General features: G+C 38.5%; 2 protein-coding genes across 3 annotated transcripts in view; both read left to right on the top strand.

Moving 5' to 3' along the window:
* The window catches only part of SAMD12 (sterile alpha motif domain containing 12), a 442714-nt gene that overhangs the window by 165085 nt on the left and 260070 nt on the right, over positions 1 to 17559 (top strand). The window lies entirely within an intron of this gene.
* On the top strand, positions 821 to 2005 carry LOC133076989 (calcyclin-binding protein). The gene has a single exon (XM_061171704.1). The coding sequence runs from the start codon at positions 992 to 994 to the stop codon at positions 1682 to 1684; it is 693 nt and encodes a 230-aa protein (XP_061027687.1). The 5' UTR covers positions 821 to 991; the 3' UTR covers positions 1685 to 2005.

The raw sequence follows: 17559 nt of genomic DNA, 5'->3' as shown, positions 1-17559 counted from the left end.
GTTACAGGATCAAATCCCAAAACAGACCATTTAGGAGTGGATCAGAGGAGAAGCAGCAAAAAGGGAGGTAACTGGAGAAGCAGAAAGAAAACCATTAGAGCGAGATGTATGGAAACCAGAAGAAGAAAGTATTTCAACATCACAGTGTGTCTCATGGTGTCAGGTGCAACCAAGAGGCCACATGAAGGGATGTGTGATGTTGGAAGAAGTGATGTTGGACTTACCCCCTGGGTGCCTCAGTGGCCATGACAAGAGCATGTTCAGTTGGAAGAGGAGGGAGGGAAGCCCGACTAGAATGACAGCATAAGGTGCTGAAACAGATTGTTACCCCAGACAATTCTTTCAAGATGTGTTTCTGTGAAGAGAATGGGAAAATGGGGCAGTAGCTGGAGGTAGGGGTGGGGGGGGGGAGGTTGGGTTTTCAAAATATGTTGTGGCAAAAAAGTCAAACAATATAACTTGTCTATTAATGGAGGAATGATTAAATTATTAGCTTTTCAGTGGCACACTACTGTGTGTGCATATATGCGGATGTATATTCTTTTGTATATATAAAATATTATCATGATAATTTTAAAAAATAAGTAAATTTGTCAATCGTCCATACTGATCACAAACTGAGCACAGATGTCTATGTCCTCTTCCTGCTGAATACCATTTAAAGATAATAGTATGGGAATATAAACATTAGATGGCAATAACAATGAGAAAGGAAAGGAGAAGAGAGGCCAATGAGTTTCACTGTAAAATCTCAAAGAGGTTCTAGACTGGGGGGCAGGAGTGAAAAACAGGACATAAAATGGGGAATCAGGAGGCGTCGCGTGCCGGAGGCGGGCCGAGAGCTCGCGTAGGGTCGGGTGTGCCCTCAGGCCGCGGCCACTGTGACTGGTGCTGGTGGGGTCTGCGCTCGGGGTGAGCGCGGTCGGTGCGGCGTTTCCTGTTCTCGCCCCTGCGCCGCTGCAGCTGGGGCCTTCCCTGACGCAGCCCGACCATGGCTTCAACTGTGGAGGAGCTACAGAAAGATCTAGAAGAGGTGAAGGTGCTGCTGGAAAAAGCCACTAGAAAAAGAGTACGTGATGCCCTGACAGCTGAAAAATGCAAGATTGAGACAGAAATCAAGAACAAGATGCAGCAGAAATCACAGAGGAAAGCAGAACTTCTGGAAAATGAAAAGCCAGCCGCTGTGGTTGCTCCTATTACGACAGGATATACAGTGAAAATCAGTAATTATGGATGGGATCAGTCAGATAAGTTTGTGAAAATCTACATTACCTTAACTGGAGTTCATCAAGTCCCTGCTGAGAATGTGCAGGTGCATTTCACAGAGAGGTCATTTGATCTTTTGGTAAAGAATCTAAATGGGAAGAGTTACTCCATGATCGTGAACAATCTCTTGAAACCCATCTCTGTGGAAGGCAGTTCAAAAAAGATCAAGACAGATACAGTTCTTATCTTATGTAGGAAGAAAGCGGAAAACACACGGTGGGACTACCTGACTCAGGTTGAAAAAGAATGCAAAGAGAAAGAAAAGCCCTCCTACGACACTGAAACAGATCCTAGTGAGGGATTAATGAATGTTCTAAAGAAAATTTATGAAGACGGAGATGATGATATGAAGCGAACCATTAATAAAGCCTGGGTGGAATCAAGAGAGAAGCAAGCCAAAGGAGATACAGAATTCTGAGACTTTACAGTCTTTTTGGGAACTGTGATGCAGAAATATTGATGTTTCCAATAAGGAAATGTTGGTGAGCTGCACAGATAAATTTGACATATAACTACTTACTTACACAGTCTAAGTAAAGGCAATGAATTCTCCATTTCCTGCTGGAGGATTTATTTAAGTAAAATATGCTTATTAAACAAACAAACAAACACTCCCTCCAAAGATGGTTTCCTTAGTAACCGGGTCATTTTATTCAAGAAAAGGGTAATGTTGTATTCTAGTGTGAAATGTAAAGAAGCAAGTCTTTTGCCTAATGAAAATGCCACATTGTGTGTATTATTGTTCAGCTAAGTGGTAGAAACAAAAGTTATTGCTTGCCTTTTAGTTCCTGACATCAGCTCCCACCAATGTAAGAATAAAAATAAAACGTGAATTTTTGCATAAAATGAAAATTCATACCTGTGTTTCAAGGTTGTTATAGAGAGCTTGCTCTCTTCTATTCACAGCTTAAGTAATGTATATACCATGAATTACCATGCCCTAATTAATCACAAATATTTTTCTCTAGATTTAAATATATTTATTTATGAATAAATTGGAACTAAATCGAAACTTGAGAATACACAAACATATTTATATAGTACCAGTAAGTGGGTTTTGCCATGGTTCAGCTGGCTTGTAAAAACAATAACCGTAAAGTAAAAATAAACATGAAAATCCAAAAAAAAAAAAAAAAAAAAAAAAAAAAATGGGGAATCAGTAAAGCAGTGTCCATCAAACAGTCTTTTCCTTGCCCATTCCTGCTTGCAGAAAGAAAGCCCAATGGCCAGATGTTTATGCCTCAAGCAGAAAAATAGTCTGTTTCTTAAAAGTTAATTTTTTATGTGTCTAGGATGAATTGGAGCATATTTTGTGGGTATTAGCACTCCAGAGTGAGGTCATCTTCGTTTTGACATTTGGGGAGCATTTTGAGTAATAGACTACTCAGGCATCAAGCCCAGTGCAAATGCACAGAAATCCCTGCCTAGTCTCCATTGCCTCATTTTTTTTTTAAGAGATAAAGATGTAAACCAGATATTGGCAGGAAATCTACAGATAAAGTCAAATATATGCAAAGAAACTTTTGAATAATAAAAACCCTCCTTTTAAAAAATTCTTTTAGTGTCCTCAAAGATATTCAAAAACATATTGCATCTGTATAAAAATGCATTCATTTTTTTAAAAAAGTCCTGACCGGGGTGTGGCAGAGGCCAGAGGTCTCTGGTCCCAGACTTGTTCACAAGGAGTCTGGCGTGCACCACCTATCAAGCAAACCCCATCCTCATCGATGCCTCATCCCCCCTCTACTCCCCCACTCAAGAGTCACTGTGCGGTGCCTGTTCCCAGGGACACGTGGCCCAGTGTTGTGGACCGGGCACAGGTCCAGAGGCTGAGCAGGGGCAGGACCGGAACCACTGATGCCAGAACGGCCGTGTGGCTGACAGGGTCTTGGTGCTCCGGGCTAGTGTCAAGCCTGAGCCTCTGAGATGGGAGAGCCAAGTTCAGGACATTGGACTACCAGAGACCTCCTGGCCCCATGTAACATCAATTGGTGAGAGCTCTCCTATAGATCTCCATCTCAGCACTAAGACCCAGCTCTACCCAACAGCCAGCAAGCTCCAGTGCTGGATGCCCCATGCCAAACAACTACCAAGACAGGAACACAACCCCACCCATTAGCAGAGAGGCTGCCTAAAATCATACTAAGTTCACAGACACCCCAAAACACACCACCGGACACAGACCTGCCCACCAGAAAGACAAGATCCAGCCCCACCCGCCAGAACACAGGCACCAGTCCTCTCCACCAGGAAGCCTACACAAGGCACTGAACCAACCTTACCCACTGGGGGCAGACACCAAAAAAAACCGGGAACTACGAACCTGCAGCCTGCGAAAAGGAGAACACCAAACATAGTAAGTTAAGCAAACTGAGAAGACAGAGAAATACACAGCAGATGAAGGAGCAAGGTAAAAACCCACCAGACCTAACAAATGAAGAGGAAATAGGCAGTCTACCTGAAAACGAATTCAGAGTAATGATAGTAAAGATGATCCAAAATCTTGGAAATAGAATGGAGAAAATACAAGAAACGTTTAACAAGGACCTAGAAGAACTAAAGAGCAAACAAACAATGATGAACAACACAATAAATGAAATTAAAAGTTCTCTAGAAGGAATCAGTAGCAGAATAACTGAGGCAGAAGAATGGATAAGTGACTTGGAAGGTAAAATAGTGGAAATAACTACCGCAGAGCAGAATAAAGAATGAAAAGAATTGAGGACAGTCTCAGAGACCTCTGGGACAACATAAAATGCACCAACATTCAAATTATAGGTGTCCCAGAAGAAGAAGAGAAAAAGAAAGGGTCTGAGAAAATATTTGAAGAGATTGTAGTTGAAAACTTCCCTAACATGGGTAAGGAAATAGTCACTCAAGTCCAGGAAGCTCAGAGAGTCCCATACAGGATAAATCCAAGGAGAAACATGCCAAGACACATACTAATCAAACTATCAAAAATTAAATACAAAGAAAAAATATTAAAAGCAGCAAGGGAAAAGCAACAAATAATGTACAAGGGAATCCCCATAAGGTTAACAGCTGATCTTTCAGCAGAAACTCTGCAAGCCAGAAGGCAGTGGCAGGACATATTTAAAGTGATGAAAGGGAAAAACCTACAACCAAGATTACTGTACCCAGCAGGATCTCATTCAGATTTGATGGAGAAATTAAAACCTTTACAGACAAGCAAAAGCTAAGAGAATTCAGCACCACCACACCAGCTTTACAACAAACGCTAAAAGAACTTCTCTAGGCAGGAAACACAAGAGAAGGAAAAGACCTACAATAACAAACCCAAAACAATTAAGAAAATGGTAATAGGGACATACATATTGATAATTACCTTAAATGTAAATGGATTAAATGTTCCAACCAGAAGACATAGACTGGCTGAATGGATACAAAAACAAGAACCATATATATGCTGTCTACAAGAGACCCACTTCAGACCTAGGGACCCATACAGAATGTATGTGAGGGGATGAAAAAGGTATTCCACGCCAATGGAAATCAAAAGGAAGCTGGAGTAGCAATTCTCATATCAGACAAAATAGACTTTAAAATAAAGACTATTACAAAAGACAAACAAGGACGCTACATAATGATCAAGGGATCAATCCAAGAAGAAGATATAACAATTGTAAATATTTATGCACCCAACATAGGAGCACCTTAATACATTAGGCAAATGCTAACAGCCATAAAAAGGGAAATTGACAGTAACACAATCATAGTAGGGGACTTTAACACCCAACTTTCACCAAGGGACAGATCATCCAAAATGAAAAGAAATAAGGAAACACAAGCTTTAAATGACACATTAAACAAGATGGATTTAATTGATATTTTTAGGACATTCCATCCAACAGCAACAGAATACACTTTCTTCTCAAGTGCTCATGGAACATTTTTCATGATACATCATATCTTGAGTCACAAATCAAGCCTTGGTAAATTTAAGAAAATTGAAATCGTATCAAGTATCTCTTCTGACCACAATGCTATGAGACTAGATATCAATTAAAGGGGAAAAAATGTAAAAAATACAAACACATGGAGGCAAAACAATATGCTACTAAATAACCAAGAGATCACTGAAGAAATCAAAGAGGAAATCAAAAAATACCTAGAAACAAATGACAATGAAAACACGATGACCCAAAACCTATGGGATGCACCAAAAGCAGTTCTAAGAGGGAAGTTTATAGCAATACAATCCTACCTCAAGAAACAAGAAAAATCTCAAATAAACAACCTAACTTTACCCCTAAAGCAATTAGAAAAGAAGAACAACAACAAAAAACCCCAAAGTTAACCGAAGGAAAGAAATCATAAAGATCAGATCAGAAATAAATGAAAAAGAAATGAAGGAAACAATGGGAAAGATCAATAAAACTAAAAGCTGGTTCTTTGAGAAGATAAACAAAATTGATAAACCCCTAGCCAGACGCATCAAGAAAAAAAGGGAGAAGACTCTAATCAACAGAATTAGAAATGAAGTAACAACTGACACTGCAGAAATAAAAAGGATGGTGAGAGATGACTACAAGCACCTATATGCCAATAAAATGGACAACCTGGAAGAAACGGACAAATTCTTAGAAAAGCACAGCCTTCCGAGACTGAACCAGGAAGAAATAGAAAATATAAACAGGCCAGTCAGAAGCACTGAAATTGAAACTGTGATTAAAAATCTTCCAACAGGGCTTCCCTGGTGGTGCAGTGGTTGAGAATCCGCCTGCCAATGCAGGGGACATGGGTTCGAGCCCTGGTCTGGGAAGATCCCACATGCTGCGGAGCAACTGGGCCCGTGGACCACAACTGCTGAGCCTGCGCGTCTGGAGCCTATGCTCCGCAACAAGAGAGGCCGTGATAGTGAGAGGCCCACGCACCGCGATGAAGAGTGGCTCCCGCTTGCCGCAACTAGAGAAAGCCCTCGCACAGAAACGAAGACCCAACACAGCCAAAAATAAATAAATAAATAAATTAAAAAAAAAAAAATCTTCCAACAAACAAAAGCCCAGGACCAGATGGCTTCACAGGCGAATTCTATCAAACATTTAGAGAAGAGCTAACACCTATCCTTCTCAAATGCTTCCAAAATATAGCAGAGGGAGGGACACCCCCAAACTCATTCTACGAGGCCACCATCACCCTGATACCAAAACCAGACAAAGATGTCACAAAGAAAGAAAACTACAGTCCAATATCACTGATGAACATAGATGCAAAAATCCTCAACAAAATACTAGCAAACAGAATCCAACAGCACATTAAAAGGATCATACACCATGATCAAGTGGGTTTTATCCCAGGAATGCAAGGATTCTTCAATATATGCAAATCAATAAATGTGATACACCATATTAACCAACTGAAGGAGGAAAACCATATGATAATCTCAATAGATGCAGAAAAGGCTTTCAACAAAATTTAACACCCATTTATGATAAAACCCCTCCAGAAAGTAGGCATAGAGGGAACTCACATGAACATAAAAAAGGCCATATATGACAAACCCACAGCCAACATCGTTCTCAATGGTGAAAAATTGAAACCATCTCCTCTAAAATCAAGCACAAGACAAGGATGTTCACTCTCACCACTATTATTCAACATAGTTTTGGAAGTTTTAGCCACAGCAATCAGAGAAGGAAAAGAAATAAACGGAATCCAAATTGGAAAAGAAGAAGTAAAGCTGTCACTGTTTGCAGATGACATGATACTATACATAGAGAATCCTAAAGATGCTACCAGAAAACTACTAGAGCTAATCAATGAATTTGGTAAAGTAGCAGGATACAAAATTAATGCACAGAAATCTCTTGCACTCCTGTACACTAATGATGAAAAATTCGAAAGAGAAATTAAGGAAACACTGCCATTTACCACTGCAACAAAAAGAATAAAATACCTAGGAATAAACCTACCTAAGGAGACAAAACACCTGTATGCAGAAAACTATAAGACACTGATGAAAGAAATTAAAGATGATACAAACAGATGGAGAGATATACCATTTTCTTGGATTGGAAGAATCAACACTGTGAAAATGACTCTACTACCCAAAGCAATCTACAGATTCAATGCAATCCCTATCAAGCTACCAATGGCATTTTTCACAGAACTAGAACAAAAAATTTCACAATTTGTATGGAAACACAAAAGACCCCGAATAGCCAAAGCAATCTTGAGGAAGAAAAATGGAGCTGGAGGAATCAGGCTCCCTGACTTCAGACTATATTACAAAGCTACAGTAATCAAGACAGTATGGTACTGGCACAAAAACAGAAATATAGATCAATGGAACAGGATAGAAAGCCCAGAGATAAACCCATGTACTTATGGTCACCTTATCTTTGATAAAGGAGGGAAGAATATACAACGAAGAAAAGACAGTCTCTTCAATAAGTGGTGCTGGGAAAACTGGACAACTACATGTAAAAGAATGAAATTAGAACACTCCCTAACACCATATACAAAAATAAAATCAAAATGGATTAAAGACCTAAATGTAAGGCCAGACACTATAAAACTCTTAGAGGAAAACATAGGCAGAACACTCTATGATATAAATCAGCAAGATCCTTTTTGACTCACCTCCTAGAGAAGTGGAAATAAAAACAAAAATAAACAAATGTAACCTAACGAAACTTAATAGCTCTTGCACAGCAAAGGAAACCATAAACAAGACGAAAAGACAACCCTCAGAATGGGAGAATATATTTGCAAATGAAGCAACTGACAAAGGATTAATCTCCAAAATTTACAAGCAGCACATGCAGCTCAATATCAAAAAAACAAACAACCCAATCCAAAAATGGGCAGAAGACCTCAATAGACATTTCTCCAAAGAAGATATACAGATTGCCAACAAGCACATGAAAAGATGCTCAACATCACTAATCATTAGAGAAATGCAAATCAAAACTACAATGAGGTATCACCTCACACCAGTCAGAATGGCCATCATCAAAAAATCTACAAACAATAAATGCTGGAGAGGGTGTGGAGAAAAAGGAACCCTCTTGTGCTGTTGGTGGGAATGTAAATTAATACAGCCACTCTGGAACAGTATGGAGGTTCCTTAAAAAACTAAAAATAGAACTACCATATGACCCAGCAATCCCACTACTGGGCATATACCCTGAGAAAACCATAATTCAAAAAGAGTCATGTACCACAATGTTCATTGCAGCTCTATTTACAATAGCCAGGACATGGAAGCAACCTAAGTGTCCATCGACAGATGAATGGATAAAGAAGATATGGCACATATATACAATGGAATATTCCTCAGCCATAAAAAGAAACGAAATTGTGCTATTTTTAGTGAGGTGGATGGACCTAGATTCTGTCATACAGAGTGAAGTAAGTTAGAAAGAGAAAAAGAAATACCATATGCTAACACATATATATGGAATCTAAATAAAAATGGTTCTGATGAGCCTAGGGGCAGGACAGGAATAAAGACGCAGACGTAGAGAATGGACTTGAGGACACGGGGAGGGGGAAGTGTAAGCTGGGACAATGTGAGAGAGTAGCATTGACTTATGTACATTACCAAATATAAAATAGATAGCTAGTGGGAAGCAGCTACATAGCACAGGGAGATCAGCTCAGTGCTTTGTGACCACCTAGAGGGGTGGGATAGGGAGCGTGGGAGGGAGATGCAAGACGGGGGGATATGGGGATATATGTATACATATACTGATTTACTTTGTTATACAGCAGAAAGTAACACAACATTGTAAAGCAATTATACTCCAGTAAAGATGTTTTTTAAAAAAATGTCCTGGAAGCCTCGAAAAAAGAACACATTAGAGAATAAGGCAGCCCGTTGGAATTAAAATGCAATTTTTGAAATAAATTTTAAAATTTAGTAGATGATTGGGCAGATGAAATTGAAGAAAAATCTCTCACCATTTATAACAAGGGTTGGCAAACTTTTTTATGAAGAACCAGGTAGTAAATATTCTCAGCTTTGCAAGCCATTCGGTCTCTGTCAAAATCATTCTCTCTGGCTTTGTAGCACGAAGGCAGATGGGCGTAGCCATGTTCCAGTATAACTTCATGAACACTGAAGTTTGAGTTTTACGTAACTTTTAACCATCGTAACATAGTACTGTTCTTTGGGGTTTTTTTCCAACCATTTATATATATAAACCATGATTAATTAGATTGTGGACCACACAGAAATAGGTAGTGGGCTAGATTTTGTCCAAGAGGCCATAGTTTATTGACCCCAGTGCTGATGAAAATACAGATGGTATGTAGGAACAGCATACTAAATTGTGGAATGAACTTAAGCAACTGCTGGCGCATAAGAGAAGAAAGTCTCTTTGGTTTTCATGTTGGGAAACTTCTTTGAGATTTTTGGCAAATATGACATTGGACTGCTGAGAATATGATACAAGAAAAAATAATTCATACCAGACTAATTGGCTCAACATTTGAACAGTACTTACACAGTCATAATAAGGTAAATGCTGGTTACTGTTTTTTTTTAACTTTGAATCAATCTGCAGTCATAATGTAGCAGATCAAATAGAGGTTGTAGGGCAAAATATGCACTGTTAAGCATGACAATATAAAAATAATACTATAGATGACAAAGGTGGGACTTGGAAGGAGATGAACAAGAGTTGAAAATGTAAGAAGAAGGAAATTAACAGCCATAGAAAAAAATTAAAAGGAGCTTATTTGGGAAATCCTATATTTAAGTATATTAAGGCTACAAAGATAACTAATTAAGAGAGAAAGTTAGTAATACAAAGAGCAAACCAAGGAAAAGGAAGGAGAAAGGTAGCATTATGTGTGCTAATTCCTCATCTTTCCCATCGGGGAGTCCACAGGTAATTCTCTAAGTCTGATGAATTAAAGAGACTGAAAGAGGAACCATTAAGAGGTTGGCCCTGGAAATTGCAACTGGGGTTGGAGAAGGGAGATATTTGAGTTAGACTGTGTATGTGTTCAACTTTGAAGAAATAAGAGTTTCCAGTGAGAGGAGATGGAACTTGTATTTTTCACTATAAGCTCTTTTGTATAACTTTTTAAAAAACCATGTGCATGCTTTCCTTGATAGCAACAAGAAGGTTACAAATAGACAGTATGACTATAGAAGTATAAAAATGACCTAAATTGGTAAGCAAGTAAAGGTGCATAATTTTTTGTTCAGAGGAAAATGTGGCCTTAAAAACACGTGCATGGACATGGATTCTGGAAGAATAGTTTATAAAGATAAAAGTAATTATGTTAATGAGATATATCCTGGTAAAATTTTCTTTAGTTGTATGAATAAGTTTTTTAAAAGAATATGTAAATATATAAGGAAATGTTTTTGCTTTTATCATATAATGCATCTTATCTCCATTTTATTCTCTTCCCTATTATATGTAAATAGTAAGATTTTCAAAGCTCTATCAATCTTCAATTGTCACACTATTTTGTCCACCTGACCCGTTTATCTGAACTAACGTTTGCCCCTCCATTAGCTTGGACTGCCATAAGAAAACACCATCAAACTGTGTAGCTCAAATAACAGAAATTTATTTTGTCACAGTTCTGGGGGCTGGAAGTTCAAGATCAGGGTCCCAGCATGCAGATTCTGGTGAGCGCTCTCTTCCTGGCTTGGAGACAGCCTCCTTCTTGCTGTGTCCACATCCTGTGGCGAGAGATACAAAGAGCTCTCTGTTGTCTCTTGTTCTACAAGGACAGTAATCCTATGGGATCAGGACCCCACTTTATGACCTCATTTAACCTTAATTACTTCCATAAAATCTCTGCCTCCAAATATAGTAACATTGAGGGTTAGGCCCTAGCATAGGTATTTTGGGGGACACAAACACTTAGTCCATAACAGCCCCCATTGAATTAAGTTGTCACATGGCTCAGTTGAACATACAGACGAATTATTTTGCCACTGAGAAGTCATGGACCTGGAGAATGACTATCCTTTATGTAGGCTTGAATTTTAACGCCAATTAACACTAGTATTAGAAGCTTTACGTAGACTGGCCCCTACCCTAACAGATTCTAGAGTTTTTAGGCTCTCCAATCCCAAGTCCCCATCCTGTTCCTGCTAAATACAGTTGCAGCAGCATTTTCTTAGTGCTTTTGTTTTCTCCTGAGTGCCAATAGCATGGTACCCTCAACTTCCCTAAGACCCGTCGGCCCTCTCTTTTTCTGTAAAATCATCCAAAGTGAACACTCAGCCTTTTGATTATTTTATTTGATCTTCACAACAACTTTGTAAGATGGGGAGAGATGTTTTTATTCACATTTTATTGGTCATGTAGTTGAGAGGCAGAGATGAGCATTGCCCCACTGTACAGTGCAAAACATGTGCCTCCTTCCATAATAAGGAGAATGGAAAGAGCCCTGGCCTAGAGGTCTTATGACTGGTGCTGATCCCAGATCTAAGCTTGGCATACCCAGCTGATGGCAAAGGCAGGGTTGTTTTTGATCAGATTTATCTTTATTGATTCAATCACAGGAGTCTAGCACTGAGAAACTCAGTAAGATAAGTCACATCTTTTTTTCCCTACATCCATCAAGCCAAAGTGATATCATGGTCCTCATTTTTCCCCTGTGTCCATCAGGCCACAGTGATAGCATGGAGTAAGCAGAGTTTGAGTTCACTAGCAGTGTGACCTTGGATGAGTTACTTCACCCCTCTAAGCCTGTTTCTCTATAAACTGAAAATACTAACTACTTTGTAGATTGTTGGGAGGATTGTAGATTGTTGGGAAGATTAAAGACAATTTATCTAAAGTACTTAAAACAATTCTTCCCATATGCTGTTATAAAAATGTACCTAGTATTATGTCTAGAATGGCATTAATCTCCTCTGCCACATTCCCAAGGCTGATTTGCTCCAACTTAACCAGGCCTGTTCTCCTAGCAATTTCAGAGGAGCAAGAAGAATGCCCAAGCACGGAGGGCCTCTTGACCTGGCCCATCATCACCTCTGCCTTGTTCTTTTTTTTTTTAACTTTTTATTTTATATTGGAGTATATCCGATTAACAATGTTGTGATAGTTTCAGGTGCACAGCAAAGCGACTCAGCCATATGTATACATGTGTCCAGACTCCCCTCCCATCCAGGCTGCCACATAATACTGAGCAGAGTTCCCTGTGCTATACATAGGTCCTTGTTGGTTATCCTTTTTTTTTTTTTTAAAACATCTTTATTGAAGTATAATTGCTTTACAATGGTGTGTTAGTTTCTGCTTTATAACAAAGTGAATCAGTTATACATATACATATGTTCCCATATCTCTTCCCTCTTGCATCTCCCTCCCTCCCACCCTCCCCATCCCACCCCTCTAGGTGGTCACAAAGCACCGAGCTGATCTCCCTGTGCTATGCGGCTGCTTCCCACTAGCTATCTATTTTACATTTGGTAGTGTATATATGTCCATGACACTCTCTCACCCTGTCGCATCTCACCCCTCCCCCTCCCCATATCCTCAAGTCCATTCTCTAGTAGGTCTGTGTCTTTATTCCCGTCTTGCCACTAGGTTCTTCATGACCTTTTTTTTTTTCCTTAGATTCCATATATATGTGTTAGCATACTGTAGTTGTTTTTCTCTTTCTGACTTCACTCTGTATGACAGACTCTAACTCCATTCAACTCACTACAAATACCTCCATTTCATTTCTTTTTATGGCTGAGTAATATTCCATTGTATATATGTGCCACATCTTCTTTATCCATTCATCCGATGATGGACACTTAGGTTGCGTCCATGTCCTGGCTATTGTAAATAGAGCTGCAATGAACATTGTGGTACATGACTCTTTTTGAATTATGGTTTTCTCAGGGTATATGCCCAGTAGTGGGATTGCTGGGTCGTATGGTTTTCTCAGGGTATATGCCCAGTAGTGGGATTGCTGGGTCGTATGGTAGTTCTATTTTTAGTTTTTTAAGGAACCTCCATACTGTTCTCCATAGTGGCTGTATCAATTTACATTCCCACCAACACTACAAGAGTGTTCCCTTTTCTCCACACCCTCTCCAGCATTTATTGTTTCTAGATTTTTTGATGATGGCCATTCTGACTGGTGTGAGGTGATACCTCATTGTAGTTTTGATTTGCATTTCTCTAATGATTAGTGATGTTGAGCATTCTTTCATGTGTCTGTTGGCAATCTGTATATCTTCTTTGGAGAAATGTCTATTTAGGTCTTCTGCCCATTTTTGGATTGGGTTGTTTGTTTTTTTGTTATTGAGCTGCATGAGCTGCTTGTAAATCTTGGAGATTAATCCTTTGTCAGTTGCTTCATTTGCAAATATTTTCTCCCATTCTGAGGGTTGTCTTTTGGTCTTGTTTATGGTTTCCTTTGCTGTGCAAAAGCTTTTAAGTTTCGTTAGGTCCCATTTGTTTATTTGTGTTTTTATTTCCATTTGTCTAGGAACTGGGTCAAAAAGGATCTTGCTGTGATTTATGTCATAGAGTGTTCTGCCTATGTTTTCCTCTAAGAGTTTGATAGTGTCTGGCCTTACACTTAGGTCTTTAATGCATTTTGAGTTTATTTTTGTGTATGCTGTCAGGGAGTGTTCTAATTTCATACTTTTACATGTACCTGTCCAATTTTCCCAGCACCACTTATTGAAGAGGCTGTCTTTTCTCCACTGTATATGCTTGCCTCCTTTATCAAAGATAAGGTGCCCATATGTGCGTGGGTTTATCTCTGGGCTTTCTATCCTGTTTCATTGATCTATATTTCTGTTTTTGTGCCAGTACCAAACTGTCTTGATTACTGTAGCTTTGTAATATAGTCTGAAGTCAGGGAGCCTGATTCCTCCAGCTCCATTTTTCGTTCTCAAGATTGCTTTGGCTATTCGGGGTCTTTTGTGTTTCCATACAAATTGTGAAATTTTTTGTTCTAGTTCTGTGAAAAATGCCAATGGTAGTTTGATAGGGATTGCATTGAATCTGTAGATTGCTTTGGATAGCAGAGTCATTTTCACAATGTTGATTCTTCCAATCCAAGAACATGGTATATCTCTCCATCTATTTGTATCATCTTTAATTTCTTTCATCAGTGTCCTATAATTTTCTGCATACAGGTCTTTTGTCTCCTTAGGTAGGTTTATTCCTAGATATTTTATTCTTTTTGTTGCAATGGTAAACGGAAGTGTTTTCTTAATTTCACTTTCAGATTTTTCATCATTAGTATATAGGAATGCAAGAGATTTCTGTGCATTAATTTTGTATCCTGCTGCTTTTCCAAATTCATTGATTAGCTCTAGTAGTTTTCTGGTAGCATCTTTAGGATTCTCTATGTATACTATCATGTCATCTGCAAACAGTGACAGCTTTACTTCTTCTTTTCCGATTTGGATTCCTTTTATTTCTTTTTCTTCTCTGATTGCTGTGGCTAACACTTCCAAAACTATGTTGAATAATAGTGGTGAGAGTGGGCAACCTTGTCTTGTTCCTGTTCTTAGTGGAAATGGTTTCAGTTTTTCACCATTGAGGACAATGTTGGCTGTGGGTTTGTCATATATGGCCTTTATTATGTTGAGGAAAGTTCCCTCTATGCCTACTTTCTGCAGGGCTTTTATCATAAATGGGTGTTGAATTTTGTCGAAAGCTTTCTCTGCATCTATTGAGATGATTATATGGTTTTTCTCCTTCATTTTGTTAATATGATGTATCACGTTGATTGATTTGCGTATATTGAAGAATCCTTGCATTTCTGGAATAAACCCCACTTGATCATGGTGTATAATCCTTTTAATGTGCTGTTGGATTCTGTTTGCTAGTATTTTGTTGAGCATTTTTGCATCTATGTTCATCAGTGATATTGGCCTGTAGTTTTCTTTCTTTGTGACATCTTTGTCTGGTTTTGGTATCAGGGTGATGGTGACCTCGTAGAATGAGTTGGGGAGTGTTCCTCCCTCTGCAATATTTTGGAAGAGTTTGAGAAGGATGGGTGTTAGCTCTTCTCTAAATGTTTGATAGAATTCGCCTGTGAAGCCATCTGGTCCTGGGCTTTTGTTTGTTGGAAGATTTTTAATCACAGTTTCAATTTCAGTGCTTGTGATTGGTCTGTTCATATTTTCTATTTCTTCCTGGTTCAGTCTCGGCAGGTTGTGCATTTCTAAGAATCTGTCCATTTCTTCTAGGTTGTCCATTTTATTGGCATATAGTTGCTTGTAGTAATCTCTCATGATCGTTTGTATTTCTGCAGTGTCAGTGGTTACTTCTCCTTTTTCATTTCTAATTCTATTGATTTGAGTCTTCTCCCTTTTTTTGTTGAAGAGTCTGGCTAATGGTTTATCAATTTTTTTTATCTTCTCAAAGAACCAGCTTTTAGTTTCATTGATTTTTGCTATTGTTTCCTTTATTTCTTTTTCATTTATTTCTGATCTGATCTTTATGATTTCTTTCCTTCTGCTAGCTTTGGGGTTTTTTGGTTCTTCTTTCTCTAATTGCTTTAGGTGCAAGGTTAGGTTGTTTATTCGAGATGTTTCCTGTCTCTTGAGGTAGGCTTGTATTGCTATAAACTTCCCTCTTAGCACTGCTTTTGCTGCATCCCATAGGTTTTGGGTCGTCGTGTCTCCATTGTCATTTGTTTCTAGGTATTTTTTGATTTCCCCTTTGATTTCTTCAGTGATCACTTCGTTATTAAGTAGTGTATTGTGTAGCCTCCATGTGTTTGTATTTTTTACAGATCTTTTTCCTGTAATTGATATCTAGTCTCATAGCGTTGTGGTCAGAAAAGATACTTGATACGATTTCAATTTTCTTAAATTTACCAAGGCTTGATTTGTGACCCAAGATATGATCTATCCTGGAGAATGTTCCATGAGCACTTGAGAAAAATGTGTATTCTGTTGTTTTTGGGTGGAATGTCCTATAAATATCAATTAAGTCCATCTTGTTTAATGTATCATTTAAAGCTTGTGTTTCCTTATTTATTTTCATTTTGGATGATCTGTCCATTGGTGAAAGTGGGGTGTTAAAGTCCCCTACTATGATTGTGTTGCTGTCGATTTCCCCTTTTATGGCTGTTAGTATTTGCCTTATATACTGAGGTGCTCCTATGTTGGGTGCATAAATATTTACAATTGTTATACCTTCCTCTTGGATCGATCCCTTGATCATTATATAGTGTCCTTCTTTGTCTCTTGTAATAGTCTTTATTTTAAAGTCTATTTTGTCTGATATGAGAATTGCTACTCCAGCTTTCTTTTGATTTCCATTTGCATGGAATATCTTTTTCCAACCCCTCACTTTCAGTCTCTATGTGTCTCTAGGTCTGAAGTGGGTCTCTTGTAGACAGCATATATATGGGTCTTGTTTTTGTATCCATTCAGCCAGTCTGTGTCTTTTGGTGGGAGCATTTAATCCATTTACATTTAAGGTAATTATCGATGTGTATGTTCCTATTCCCATTTTCTTAAATGTTTTGGGTTTGTTATTGTAGGTGTTTTCCTTTTCTTGTGTTTCTTGCCTAGAGAAGTTCCTTTAGCATTTGTTGTAAAGCTGGTTTGGTGGTGCTGAACTCTCTCAGCTTTTGCTTGTCTGTAAAGGTTTTAATTTCTCCATCAAATCTGAATGAGATCCTTGCTGGGTAGAGTAATCTTGGTTGTAGGTTTTTCTCCTTCATCACTTTAAGTATATCCTGCCACTCCCTTCTGGCTTGCAGAGTTTCTGCTGAAAGATCAGCTGTTAACCTTATGGGGATTCCCTTGTGTGTTATTTGTTGTTTTTCCCTTGCTGCTTTTAATATGTTTTCTTTATATTTAATTTTTGATAGTTTGATTAATATGTGTCTTGGCGTGTTTCTCCTTGGATTTATCCTGTATGGAACTCTCTGTGCTTCCAGGACTTGATTAACTATTTCCTTTCCCATATTAGGGAAGTTTTCAACTATAATCTCTTCAAATATTTTCTCAGTCCCTTTCTTTTTCTCTTCTTCTTCTGGGACCCCTATAATTCGAATGTTGGTGCGTTTAATGTTGTCCCAGAGGTCTCTGAGACTGTCCTCAGTTCTTTTCATTCTTTTTTCTTTATTCTGCTCTGCAGTAGTTATTTCCACCATTTTATCTTCCAGGTCACTTATCCGTTCTTCTGCCTCAGTTATTCTGCTATTGATCCCATCTAGAGTATTTTTAATTTCATTTATTGTGCTTTTCATCGTTGCTTGGTTCCTCTTTAGTTCTTCTACGTCCTTGTTAAATGTTTCTTGCATTTTGTCTATTCTATTTCCAAGATTTTGGATCATCCTTACTATCATTATTCTGAATTCTTTTTCAGGTAGACTACCTATTTC

This window comes from Eubalaena glacialis, chromosome 17, assembly GCF_028564815.1.
Source record: "Eubalaena glacialis isolate mEubGla1 chromosome 17, mEubGla1.1.hap2.+ XY, whole genome shotgun sequence".
Taxonomy (NCBI): Eukaryota; Metazoa; Chordata; class Mammalia; order Artiodactyla; family Balaenidae; genus Eubalaena; species Eubalaena glacialis.
Note: the sequence above shows the minus strand (reverse complement) of the source record. Positions and strands in the feature narration are given on the sequence as shown.

Excerpts from the sequence above, each read along its gene's own strand:
- LOC133076989 (XM_061171704.1), top strand. The coding sequence starts at position 992 with ATGGCTTCAACTGTGGAGGAGCTACAGAAAGATCTAGAAGAGGTGAAG.